This window comes from Lutra lutra, chromosome 6 (genome assembly GCF_902655055.1).
Source record: "Lutra lutra chromosome 6, mLutLut1.2, whole genome shotgun sequence".
In the NCBI taxonomy this organism is placed as follows: Eukaryota; Metazoa; Chordata; class Mammalia; order Carnivora; family Mustelidae; genus Lutra; species Lutra lutra.
The window spans coordinates 98,691,815-98,706,036 of record NC_062283.1 but is presented as its reverse complement, the minus strand read 5'-3'; the positions used below and the strand labels follow the sequence as shown (position 1 = coordinate 98,706,036).

General features: G+C 45.3%; 1 protein-coding gene across 6 annotated transcripts in view; it reads right to left on the bottom strand.

Moving 5' to 3' along the window:
- Positions 1–14,222, bottom strand: part of SASH1 (SAM and SH3 domain containing 1) — a 315,208-nt gene that overhangs the window by 39,600 nt on the left and 261,386 nt on the right. For 4 of the 6 annotated variants that reach the window (XM_047732173.1, XM_047732172.1, XM_047732170.1 and 1 more), the window contains one exon: positions 420–552. In XM_047732173.1, coding sequence (XP_047588129.1) covers positions 420–552 — 133 coding nt within the window. Of the gene's footprint in view, positions 1–419; positions 553–5,697; positions 6,123–12,110; positions 12,116–14,222 lie in introns of those variants that run through there. The other 2 variants (XM_047732176.1, XM_047732174.1) reach the window with 2 other exon arrangements.

Sequence of the window (14,222 nt, the reverse complement as noted above, 5' to 3'; positions counted from 1 at the left end):
TGGATGTTTGTTTGAGATGGATGAATGTCAAATCTGGAATCAACTCCATGGGCAAGAACCATCATCCTTCGGCCACACAGGCTGCAGCTGGGAAGAACTTGCAAAGTTGATGTACAGGGGTGTACACTCAACATGAAAGCTGTACCACACCTTGCAAAGACCTCCTTGTCCCACACCAGCCATTTCCCATCGCTGTGACATGAACAATACTAAGCCTCCCCAGCCACTGGACGCCAGGATCTGGAACGTGCTGAGCCACGCCCTGCTTGCATGCAGACCTGAGGTGTTCTCTGCAGCCTCAGCCGGATTGCAATCCAGCTTCCACTTGAAATCAGACTCTACTGAGGAGCTGACCCTGCCTGACTTAATTTGGAACAAGCAGGGAGGGCGGAGCGTGCTTTTTTTTTTTTTTTTTTTACCTTCCGTGCTCGGCTTTCTCATTTCTTCCACTCTGATCAGTTTCTTTCTCACTCTGCGAGTGGAGTTGACCAGCTTGTGTAACCTCTTAAACTTCACCGACTCCTCGGTCTCCTCATCTGATTGTTCTCTTGACTGGCAAAGAAACAAAGGAGAATTTCATCAGATCACTGCCCCAGAGCCCTCTGCCCTGGTGGCCCATGGCAGGGGGCAGCCTGGTCTCGTGCCAGCCTGAGCTCCATCAGCAGTACGGCTGTGCCTAGGGGGCAACCTCCAATTGCCGCCCCCCCCCCTTCAGGAAGCTGCACACACCACCCCAGGGCCTCATGCCTTGGAGACCTTGGCCCCGGGCCCCAGGACACACCCCGGGGCCCTGGACTGGCATGGGTCATGTCTGTTTCAGCAGCTGCCCAGGCCTCCTCTAGAAGAACTTGGAAAGGGCGCCCTCTGCCAGGCTGGCCTGGTCATTCCAGCCCCCCTGCTGTGCAGTTTGGGCCTGGCTCTCATCTGTCTGGCCCATCACGACTGCTTAACGTGGTCATCAGCTACTCCTCCAAACCCAAGCTCTGTTGACTTGTTCCAGCCCCCCTCCCCCCACCGCCAAATCAAAAACAGCAGGGCAGGAAAAGGGAAGAGAGGCAAAAAGCCACCTTCCGTGCCACTCGCCAGGCACGCCTGCCACACCTCAGCCATGCCTTCCTCCTCTCCCGGCTCCTTCTGAGCGCTCAAGAAGGGCGAGCCTGAGGACAGACCCCGCATTCCTCTGTGAGGGACAAGGGAAAAAGCTGACCTTTTCAGCCATACTGCATATTCCCCAGCATCCCATTTCATTTTTGCAGCGAATCAAGTATGCTCAACCCAGCTGTTTTCCCTCAAGTATCAAACATTACAGAGAGAAAAAAAAATCTCTCCACAGCAGTGACCCCAGTGAAAACAATCCTTTCCTTGTGAACAAAATGAGGTTTTCGGTTCCAAGTCAGCTTGAGCATTCAATATGCAGCTTCCTCTGTTTTATCTGCTCAAAATGTGAAAAAGCAAAAGCAATCCGGGGCTCCAGGGGCCGTGCTGCCTGGGCCGGGGGCTCTGGGGTTCCCGGGAGCGCAGGGCTGGCGGGAGCGTGCGGCCTCCACGCACCCAGGGCAGCCCGCCAGCCGCCCTAACCCATCCCACACGGCCTGGCAACACCCTTCTCTCCATTTCCTCAAAGCTAGTTCACAGAAATAGTAAGGGCAGAAATGCCTCCTATAACAACACAAAGCAAAACAAAATCCACCCCTCTGAACAACGGGCTTAATAGGAAGCTATTGCCACGCCCCGCCCACACACAAGAAATCGACAATAGAACAGGTACACGAGGGTTAGCAGAGAACAGTGGTTCGAGGGTAAAGAAGGTGGAGATTCCATGAATTAAATGGGGTACATGTTGCGAGTCCACAAATATTTCTGTAGCACTGTGGCGCTACGTAAGGCATAATACAACCCATTTCCTGGCCTCTGTCCTCACCCTGGAGCTCCCAGCATAGGGCCATTGTACTTTCTGACTGCAGGACTATAAGCAAACCATTCACCCACTGAAGAAAAATTATGATAACCCAGAAATGGCAAGTCATCTGGACAGGGGTGATTTCTCCGGCTTCCCTTCCGTGAACTGTATTCAATTTTTCAAAAATTCCTTGATGAGATGTTGCATCTTCATTTCAGAATTAAAGTGAACTACTGCTTAGCTGAGCATAAAGAAGAGAAATGGAACCACATGCTGGCAATGAGGTTTAACCTGTTTGGTCTAAAACTTTACAATGTAAACAATTTAAATGAAACAGGAAGTAGAGCTTCTGATACCTAATGGTATTGTTTAGTTTGAATTTCATTTTTTATTTGGTTTAACTGTCAATGTGTGATGAAAATGGTCAGAGCAGTCAACCAGAGCAATGAGAACTGGGTGAGCCCTCATTCTGGGTAATCAGCACCCGAGCAAAACCATAGTGCATGGAATTACACAGAAACATCTAAAATATTATGCTTTCTTGATGGCTCTCAAAAGCTAAGCAATTCTAACAGAAGGAGAATCAACATTATAGGGGACAAACCTAGACAAACCTAGAATATGTATGTAACTGTCACATTAAAAAATTCTGAAGTAAAAATAAATAAATAAGAAGTCAAATGAAAAAAACGCAGTGAGCACAGGTTGTTTATAATCAAGACACAGGAAGCTATATTAGAGAATGAGTATCAGTAGTGTGTGTGTGTGTGTGTGTGTGTGTGTGTGTGTGTGTGTGTATCTTGTACCTGGTCTGGGGGTTGTTACTGCTGCTGGCTGGGGGTGGGGAGGGGGCTGTGTGTGCCTGTGCATACCACAAAGACGAATCATATGTAGGAAACATGCCACTTCAGGGAACTTTTGAGGAAGAAATGAAGTAGTTAAACCAGTACAACAGAATTAAAAGCAAAGATCCCTTCCCCAAGTCCTACTTTCCTCTGTCCTGATTCAGCATGGTGAAAAATAACATATTCCAGGTACTTGTTTAATTGCTTTCATATGTTCCATCTACTTTTGAGAAATAGGAGCTCTTTAGAACTTTGAACTAGCTTTTTAAAATTTTCTTAAAAAAAAAACAACGAAGATTTTGGGAGTGTTTGCCACTGACAAATTACAAATCATAGCAACCAGTAACTTTTCATTATCATGGTTTGGACACTAAACAAGGCAGATGGAGCACAATGTATATGAAGAAAAATATAAGAGAAAACCGAAGTCAATCAAGATATATCCTCCCTTGAATCAGCCTAGAAGTCACTGGAGTTAAACAGGTGTAGCCCAAGGTTGCTTTTTATTGATAGAGAGGTGTTGACTTCTCACTTCCTTCTGAGTCCAGAGGAAAAGGAGTTGTGAAATATTTGCCTTTAAAAAATTCTCTCCAGCTGTTTTAACATAAAGACTCTGTAAAAGGCTTGCATTTCTTCTGAACTGGGGACTAAAGCTTAAATTCCTCATTTCATGTTACTCCTTTTAAATAAGTACACACCACTTCCTAAATACCGAAAATAACTTGTCATGTCTTGTTTTTAATATTTTATTTATTTATTTGAGAGACAGATACAGCAAGAGAGAACATGAGTGGGAAGGAGGGTGAGAAGCAGAATCCCCATTAAGCAGGGAGACCAACTTGGGGCTTGATCCCGGGACTCTGGGATCATGACCTGAGCCGAGGGAGGATGCTTAACTCACTGAGCCACCCAGGTGCCCCTTGTCATGTCTTTTTATTCAGAAATTACACTTGCAGAGATGACGGTGTAAGAATTTAAAAATAACTGGGGCGCCTGGGTGGCTCAGTGGGTTAAGCCACTGCCTTCGGCTCAGGTCATGATCTCAGGGTCCTGGGATCGAGCCCCACATCGGGCTCTCTGCTCAGCCGGGAGCCTGCTTTCCCCTCTCTCTCTGCCTGCCTCTCTGCCTACTTGTGATCTCTCTCTCTCTGTCACATAAAAAAATTAAAAAAAAAAAAAGAATTTAAAAATAACTATTTAATTAAGAAGAGTGTGAGATCTTCACACCTGGAGGAACTTTGGTAAAAGATGAAGGAAATCTGCATTACATATAAAATGGTTGATTCCAAGAAATAGACTCCTAGAATTAAACAGAACTACTAGGAAACGGGTTTTAAATAAACTCAAGTGAAGAAATACCTATGTTTATGCACGTTGTAACAAGACATGGTATCTCCTCCTCTCCCTGTCCTGCCCCAGGTCAGAGGACAAAAGTAAACTTTAATTTGATCATTGTGTAAATGAGAAGGTGAAAACTAAATCATCTGTAGAAAACTCCCCACCTCTAAACTAGAGTCGTAAAAGGCCATTAACGTATTCCACCGAAGGATGTGGAAAAAAGTGGATTTACATTATGGCAAATAGAAACACTGGATTTCCAGCCTCTCTCTGGCAGATTTTTCCACCAGAAACCCCATATGGCTCAACTTTTAATTACTTTGGCTAATGCTATATGTAGTAATTCTGTGGTGAATGCTTAAATGTTTCATTTCTGGTTTCCATGGCAACATGACATCAGATTGCAGACAGCTGGCTCCACAGTTTTAAACCATAACAAATTGACCAAGCCAAGGCACAAAACTATGGCCGCTTTAAAGAGATAGTACACCGTTTGCCTGCCAGGGTGCTGAAGCAGGAACCTATGGGGCCCACTTGGCAGGCGAAGGAGGGTGGAGCCTCCTTCCTTCTCAGCTCTTTTGGAACATGTGCGTCCTTGACACATCTGCAATGTTCTAATAGGAAAGACATGGAGCCAGCGTGGAGAACTTTTCATAACGCAGCTACATGAAGGATCATCAGGAAAATGGAGCACAATTAATAGCATCTGTAGATAGCAAATGAAAAGCATCCCCTTACTCTCAAGCCTGTTCACTGGAAGTCAGTAACAGATACTTCACTGGACCCAGTTAAAAAAAACAAACAAAAAACATTTTTTGCAACTATGACACGCTGTGACAAACGCTTTCCAAAAGCCACAGAGCACGGTCCTGCAGGCAGAGGAGCACTGTTCCATAATAGAAGTTAAACTGAACTTGCAAAGAGCAACCAGAACCCTTTCGGGGACTGCTCGAGACCACGCTGGGCACAGGATAACGTACAACTTTGCCTTTTGCAGAAATACACTCAGCTTGCCTCCCCAGCTCCAAACACTCAGCACACTGTCCCAATTAACAGCCAGACTTAAGTCCGTGTATGTGCCCTGCAGCCACACACATAATACTATGAGATATTTAAGTATTCCTGAACCTATCCTGAAACTGGAAACGAATTTGCTTATGAAATTCACACAATGCCTCCTGGTTAACCGGGTGCATAACCAGACACAGATGCTTCCACTTCCCAGATCCGTACTGTCAGTGGCATGAAGCTTAAGGGAAGGAAAGGAAGCCGATCGATCATACAAGCCTGTCTGCAGTCAAGCCCTCCACACTGAAAGCCTCCACGGTTGACAGCTGAGCTCCAACCACGCACACTCAATCTCTTGAGAGTCGTTTCATTCTCAAGAAATAATATTCATTCCTCTCCCCCCAACACTACATCTTCGTCTTGGGTGAGCATGCTAGGAAAAGAGTGCTCAGGGTTACACAGCAGGGAAGGAGAGAAGGACCCATCTTCAAGAATGTGCATAGAAAAGAGGAAAGCCATCAGAGCCAGGAGCACCCAAAAAGCCTCTCCCTGCAGTGACAGCAAGCGCGTTTTCCCCCTCGCGGGGAACGCAGCCGGCGAACTTACCGGCTTCGGCATGGAGCAGGCGTGCGGGGGACGCGGAGCTCGGCACCCCCGCCCCCTCCCCGCGGACAGCGGCTTCACTGTGGCTCCGTCAGCTCTGTAATCTCAGAGTGAGCGTGAGGCACTCCTCAAACATGTTCCTTTGGAGTTACATGATCGGACAGGCTCCACCAGCACAGATTAGTATCCGAAGGAGGGAAAAGGGAAGACACTGGATTCAATTAGCTGCTTTCTGCCTGCCGTCTGATTCCCCACTTCCCTGCTAACTGCATAACTTGTAAGAAAGGCATAAGTCATCGGCTCTAAGCAAATCTCCTATTCACCACCAGGAAAAAAGGGAGTGTTGTACGTGGCAAACAATCCCTGTTTTCACTGACGAAGGCTCCCTGACCTCCCACTGGCCTCCAGTTCCTTAATTACTGTCTATGGAATTCCAGAGAGAGAGAGAAAAAGAACGCGGGAATCTGAGCAAATCCGGGACAAGGACGAACACTCACAAGTGACTGAACTTAAAAAAGATTCTCTTTCGCAGATATTCTTCCAAACACCCTCTGAAGGGAGTAGTCTCAATTGAAAATAGACACCTTCCAATGGCTATTTTTGACACTGCTGAATTAAAACTTGTGATTTTGGTTTTCTCCTGGAGTTGTCACTCCCCACTCCTTTTTTATTTTTCTATTTAAACTACTCAAGTAAATGCAGGATATTGCCTGTCCAGTGATGCTTCTAAAACTGTCTTACCAAATTGTTTCAATGATCACCTCAGAGCAGCTGAGTTCTCTTACATTCTAGAAATGTGTGCAGAGGGCCTGGGTCACAAGATGATCACTTCACTTTCTCAGGGATGTCTGGTGAGCCACGGGCACATGCTCTTACTGAAACAGAATGTCACCTAACGTCTACGGCCATACCACCCTGAACGTGCCCGATCTCGTCAGAATGTCACCTAACAAGACAGGACTGAAAACCTGCATGAAGTCTCCAAGGCACAGGGTGCAAGTCCTGTCAGGATTTCAGGAGTAAAGTCATGCAGTCGGGTGAGTCACGTGTTCCCACTGAGCGACCCGAGCTGCTCAGTCCTAGGTGCCTCTCTCCTCACGTGGGCCTTTATTTATGTACGATGCAAAGTTGCCTCTCTTGGTAGGACATCACCCCCCCCACACACACACACACAATTTTTACCAGGCAGAGGTCCCAGGATGTGCCACAGAGCACCAGAGCCCCATCCCCTTTTCCTAGGCCCTACTGGCATCTCTCACTCTTCAGCAAGAACTGCATGAATTCCCCTCTCCCCCAATTTTCTTTTCTTCCCCAGAAGTGTCTCCTGCTGCTCCTAACAGACTTTTCTATTGTTTCTCTCCACAAGGGTGTGCTACACCTTCCCAATGCTGCCTATTCTGCCAATCCGCTCCCCTACACCTTCTCTGGTTTCATATAGACTCCCTTCCCCCGCTGCCTCCTGGGGACCCACATGTGCCCCAAACGGTGGCAGGTGCTTTTCTGACATTAATCTTCCAACACCCCTATTTACTGCATGCTCATACTTTCTAGGCACCGTGCTAGTATTGACACATTTGACCTAATTTCACACACAGTAAATGGCAGACACAGGATGTGAAACGTCATGGTTTTGCTCCCAGATCCCCCATCCTGCATGGGCACTTTCTTCACCCAAGACCGCCAACCACAGTGGACGCGACGTTACTCTTAGAGATCCTTAAAACTGTCAGCAGAAGTCCTTGGTTGAATTTCCTGGTTACTTGATTCGAACGAAGAAAACATATTATGCCCCAATGGGAGTCGGGTAAAAGGAAGAGGAAAGCCAAAAGCCTTTGGAGCTGGAACAACCTGGGTTTCAATTCCCAAGTCCTTCAGTGAATCACTTCACTTCTATGGGTCTTGGTAGTCCTCTATGCAAATTTCATCTGATAACATTAATCTTGAAGCGTTGTTTTAAAAATTGTGTCTGTACAGTCAAGTGGAACTCAGTAAGCGCTTATTACAGCTGTGGTCTATTACTGATGGGAATTCAAGCAAGACCTACTTTACTGCTTAGAAACTGCTGTTCTAGGTGTTGTGTACATAGCAAAGGCAAAGAAAAGATGTGAAAGCTAATGATAGGGCCAACATCTGAGGCTGGGTCTGAACAGGTTATTTATTTTTTAAAGGGTTTATTTATTTATTTGACAGAGCGAGAGAGGGAGAGAGGGCACAAGTAGGGGGAGCAGCAGAGGCAGAGGGAGAAGCAGACTTCTGGCTGAGCAGGGAGCCGAATGCAGGACTCGATCCCAGGACCCCGAGATCATAACCCGAGCTGAAGGAAGAGGCTTAACTGAATGAGCCACCCAGATGCCCCGAACAGATTGTTTAGATGCAGAGAAGATTTTGAGCAGAATTAGGAGCCGGAACTCTGGAATCTGGCACAGCCAGACTCAGGTCCCTCTTACGCCACTTGTGAACTGTGTGTGTCTTAATTACTCTCATTTATAAAACAGGGCATGATAAGCCTCCCAGAACACTTGAGAAGGTAAAAAGAGACCTTGAATTTGAGGCCTAAAGCCTGGTGGGCAATGGTGTCAGTGCAAGATGCATGAGAAGCCAGGCACTGGCTGCCCCAGGTTCTGTGAGGAGCTTGGGGGAGAGACCCCTCCCTCTAAGCCCATCATTCCCAGGCCCATCTGCGGTATCTGAGTAAACTCTGGGATATGTGAAGGACTAGGCTGGGCCAGGCCACCCTGGGAAGCCTCCTGGTGGAGGGCAGTTGGAAACCAGGGAATACACTTTATGAAGAAGGGACATCGCTGGTCTTGTTTGCTGGGTAGTGGGCTTGAACTTAACACACAAGAAGTGTGCAAATTTGTGGAGGACAGGTTTGAGCATCTGATGGCTACTCTAAGGAACTGCTGGTTAGGTCCTCAGAGTAAAGTCCAAATGCCTTATTGTGGAGTGTAGGACTTTGCATGGTTAGAGTCCTGTCCTGCTTTCTGGTTTCTGTGTGTGTCTCTATGCAGATACTACATGGAAAGGCCTCTCGGAGCATCTGGTTCTCATCCTTTGACTTCCTCAGAGCACCTTCAAGTACTCTTCTCTCTCATTTGCCTGCACACCTTTGCACTGGTGGATTCCTTTTTTGGGAACATCTCTGCTCATCCTATCTACTCTTCTAGCTCCTACCCATCCTTCAACATTCAGTCCCTGTGTCACATCCCCAGGAAAGCCCTCCTGGCCTTCCTCTTCATCTTCCTTATGCTGTGTGGTTGCAGGGCACACACAGTCATAGGACTCAACCCAGAATATGGTTATCTATGCATAACTCCATCCTTCACTAAACTTCATGAAGACAATGGGCACTGGGCTACTCGTTTCTGTGACTGTATTTCAATAATGTTTATTTCTGGTTATATGTGATATACTTTTAATTAGAAAATGTGGAAAATTCAGATATAGAAGAAGGAGAAAAAGAAATCACGTACACCCTCTCACACTCAGATAGAAAAGATCAGTTGGTTAAGCGTCTGCCTTCGGCTCTAGTCATGACCTCAGGGTCCTGGGATAGAGTCCCGCATCAGACTCCTTGCTCAGTGGGTAGCCTGCTTCTCCCTTGGCCTGCTGCTCCTTCTGCTTGTGCTCTCTCTGACAAATAAAATCTTAAAAAAAATACTTGTATTTTGGCTTATACCCCCCTGCTTTTCTCACAAACACACACACACACACGTGTGCATGTGTGCAACCCCCCCCACTAGACACCCTTAGGTTTCTATGTTTGTGTTGTGTTTACAAAAAAGGATGACTCTGTGATCTTCAGCTGTTCCACCTCCCACACTCACAGTCTCCCACACTCACAGTCACTCTCTGGGTCCCCAGAGCCAGCCTCACGTGAACACACAGTACGTAGAAACAAGTGCCTACTGAGAGCCATGACCCTCTTTGAGCTGCACCACTGCCTCTAAAGGTTTCTCTCATAGAGAAACCTTGGAGCTCTCAATGGATACTGTTCAAACTGTTTTAAAAATCTGCTTTTTCTATTAACATGTTTTGAACATTTTCTCATGTCAACAAATGTCCAACAAATAAAATACAAAATAGTCACGATTCATTAGTATTCACAGAAGCCAGCCATGATTTTCTTAACGCCCTGAATCAATGGACATAGGCATGTTTCCAATTTTGCAATATCATAAACAACACTCCAATGAAGAGTCTGTTGTAAAATTTCTAACACATCTAACACATTCTTCTTTTTAGAAAAAAAACAACAACGATAGATTATGGAATTTCTGGGTGAAAAAAAGCACATAGCTTTAAATCCTTTAATATATATATTAACACCTTTCGCAGGAGAAACACCGTACACTATATTATTTTTAAACTCATAAGTAGTATAAAAAGAGTGGTTCAGTGGTGCCTGGGTGGTTCAGTCAGTTAAGTGTCCACTTGATTTCGGCTCAGGTCGTGATCTCAGGGTCTTGAGATCAAGCCCCGTGTCCGGCTCCTCACTCAGCTGGGAATCTGCTTGAGATTCTCTCCTTCTCCCTCTGCTCTCCCCCAAACTTTTGTGTGTGTGCTAAATAAATAAATAAATAACATCTTAGGTGGGGAGAAAAGAGTGCCCACTTCCTCACACAATGGCCAACACTGAGCATTACAATATTTTACACTGAGACAATTAAAATAGGACCTGGGTTTGTGATAAACAGGTATTTCCTGGTTGAAATCAATGGACGGACGCACTGATTCAAGGTGTAAGGAAGAGCAAGAAACCGAAATAGGAGTGAGCCACCTCCACCTGGGCCTGCAAAGATTCTAATCTAGATGCCTGGGGGGGGGGCAGAGAGAGCCCCCAGAGATTTGATAAGCACAAGCAGCTGTGATAGATGTGGAAGAAGAACAAAGATGCACATTCAGAAGTGGGAGAACTCACCTTTGGCTGGGGAAACTGAGGCATGCTTCACTAAGGGGAGGGGCACCTCCATGAGTGTGGGGGCATTTCTGGGCTCCTTCAGGATGCCAAAAGGCCAGTGTTTAGATAGCCCTGAGGCTCACTTCTTTGTTCCCCTGACCTTAGATGCCTGCCTTTTTGGACAGGCAAAGAGAGATCCTGCTCCGGGGGCTATTGCCGCCCTGCTAAGCAGCATGTGACACAAATCAGCAGCAGCTTTCCGGCCCTCCTCCTCTCCAAGCTTGATTTCATCATCTCTCCAACATGCCTCATCAGCCTCCGCTGGTCCAAAAGTGATGCCTTCAAGGTCACTCCCTACCTCAGGGGCAGCACACTGGCTCTGGCTAGGGGACATTCCAGACCAGCACCGAGGACTATCATCAGTGACCGGCTCATGGCAGGGGTCTTCCAGGTCCAGCCATCCGTTTAATGTGTTTTCGTCGTGTTTACGAAAAAATTAGTCTCAGTTGCCAAAGAAGTCAGAATTACATTTTGAAGTGTTTATGAGTTGTCAGAGTAACTACAGACAATATGAAACACATTGTGGGTTTTTTTTTTCTTTTAATTTCACAAAGGAATCAGGGAAGGACTCATCTGTTTAGTAAGAAATATTTTGCTCATTAGCTGGTGACATCATTGCCCTCTGAAATTAGGAGATTTTTGTCAGCATATGGACAAAACGAGGAGATTCCATTCTTCTCCCAGAGGTGCAGTATAACACTGAAATAATTTCTCTGGCAGTTTCAAAATTAACTAGTTGTCGCCAGATTTGAAGAAAGAAGAGAAAGAGGAGAATATAATTATATGATACTTTTATTTGTAAAAAGTATGTGAGAATTTGAGGTAATAATACAGTCCCCCAGGGGCAAAGGCTTGTCAGCACTTAATTCATTTAAGAAACTGTTTAAAGAACCAACTAAAAACCAAAGAAATAGCAAATGGCTGCTACATTCCACAGTAAGTTCTATTCTTTTTCTTAAACTCCTGAACTTTGCATTTTTAAAAAATCAGCCCCAAATAAAGTTGCTGATTTCCCCACAGGAGGAGGGAAAAAACACGACTCTAGGATACATAACTAAGCATCCCAGACTGGGACGACAGGTCAGCCCAGCCATCCCAACTCTTCAAGTTGCCATGGAGCAGAGAGAATGCTTTTCCTTCTCCTCAAAGGGGTTGATAGAGATGAGAAAGATACACGGAGGAAGGAGAAGTGAATTCTCCCTTTACTCTGTAGATGTCTGGAAGATTTTTCTGCCAGAGGTTTTATCACCCTGCCCATAGGCCAGAGAACCCCACTGCTCACATAAATTAGCTGAGTTAAGGTAACAAAGATATGATGGGAAGCACTCAAGAGCTCTCCAGGTCCCTCTGTTAAGAGTGGGGTAGTGTTACCCAAAGCCACTCTATGGTGCCAAGCACAGTGAAGACCAAAGCAAAACACCAAACCCACTCGTTCTCAAGTGCATTCAGTTCTCACATAGCCTGTGCCATGGAAAAAGGATGATTCAGAACAGAACTGCCAAGTAGGGCAATTACATATGTGTTTGAGGCTCTAGTTTCTGGAGCCGATAGAAGTTTTCATCCCAAAAGCGGTAAATGTCCTAAGGGACTGGGTGGTGTTTGCAAAGTCAGATTACTTTCATGGCATCTGAGACAGATTGATTCATGGATCAGGCATGACGGCTTCTTGGACAGGGCTGCCAAACAAACTTGTCCAGGCATATGATGATGGGAAATTATAGAAAATTGACAGAAAATAGAGAAAACTGCCTACATGGTAATGGAGGGGAGGTACAGACACCAAGTTCGATCCTTCACCAAATCTTAGGCTATAGATCAGCACAATTGTCTCTTGAAGTCACAAGCCGACAGGCCAATTTTACCTCGTAGGGTCATGAGCTATGATCTTAACATAATTACCCTTATGTCTGTTAGAACAAATAATAAGCAAACTTATTTCGATTGAATTGCTTCAATAAGCAAATTTACTTCCTAATTGAAGAAATCAAGGCTGAATCCTTAGAAAAGAATCATTCGGAGCTAGAAATGTTGTTTGTGGTCCACTCCTTGGCTATCAGGTCATGATGATTGCTGAAAACCAGACCACAGAATATCCTTCCCACAAAACTAATAAAATAAGCAACAGCCTCCAAAAAGCAAAATTACTAAAAACTAGCAAAATATTCCACCAACAGCACCCAAACAAGGAAATGTATATAATCTAATATATTAAGCTTTAAAACTTCATGGTGGGACTCCTGGGTGGCTCAGTGGGTTAATCGTCTGCCTTTGGCTCAGCTCATGATCCCAGGGTCCTGGGATCGAGTTCCATATTGGGCTCTTTGCTTAGCGGGGAGCCTCCTTCTCCCTCTTCCTCTGCCTGCTGCTCCCCTTGCTTGTGTTCTCTTTCTCTCTCTAATAAATAAATAAAGTCTTAGAATAAAATAAAATTTCATGGTCGAGGGAGGAAACAAATTTCTGAAGACCAAAAGAAAAGGCCTCACTACTCTAAAAGCTACATCGGTAGGAATCTTGAGAATTATTCCATGGAATTTCCAATCTTGAAGGAATTTAAATTCTGTTGCTCTCTTTTTTTTCAATTTTTTGGATCTAGGGCCAATGGAAATTGCTACAAGGAGACTTATAAGTGAAAGGATGAAAAGTTAGTAGTAAGGCTGATTCTGACTGAAATAAAGCCTCTTAGAAATTCACTAGAATTGGGGGGGGGAGAAATTCACCAGAATTGGAAAAATGAATTAAAGGCAGACTATATGTGGCCTACCTATTTCCCCACACCATCTGGCATGAACTGTGGTGCAGCACGTTTAACACAATCTTGGGAGAGAGATGGCGGAGTCCAGGTATGCTAGCAAAGACCATACTCCCCCTCGGGGGGGTATCCCTATGTCTTGGGCCATTACATCAGGCTATAGCAACAACAAACATGAATGGACCACAAAACAAAGCCCTTAACTGTAGCCTGGAAGAAGGAAAACAATCTCTTGTCAGACAGCATGACAAACAGGTCAAAAAGTGACCTTCATTATATCAGCACGTGCAGAAAATCTGACCTGAGCTAGCCGGGTATGATCGAGGTGAAAGGAAAAGTATGATGACCATTCAAACTTACGAGCCAGGGTAAAAAAAGAGAGAGAAAAAGCATGGGAGAACATAAAGATCCCATCTTTTTTTTTTTTTTTTAAAGATTTTATTTATTTATTTGACAGAGAGAGATCACAAGTAGGCAGAGAGGCAGGCAGAGAGAGAGAGAGAGGGAAGCAGGCTCCCTGCTGAGCAGAGAGCCCGATGCGGGACTCGATCCCAGGACCCTGAGATCATGACCTGAGCCGAAGGCAGTGGCTTAACCCACTGAGCCATCCAGGCGCCCAAGATCCCATCTTTTGATCCCATCTCTCTATCAGATGAAAATACAACTCAAGGAGCAGGGAAAAATTCTAACAGTTACTTCACACTATAAAATAATTTAATAAGAACATGAAGTCAGTTAAGGAGACTTCAAAGACAAGATGAAAAACATTAATGATGTTAATTTAAGAAAATTGTAGTCTGGGGGCGCCTGGGTGGCTCA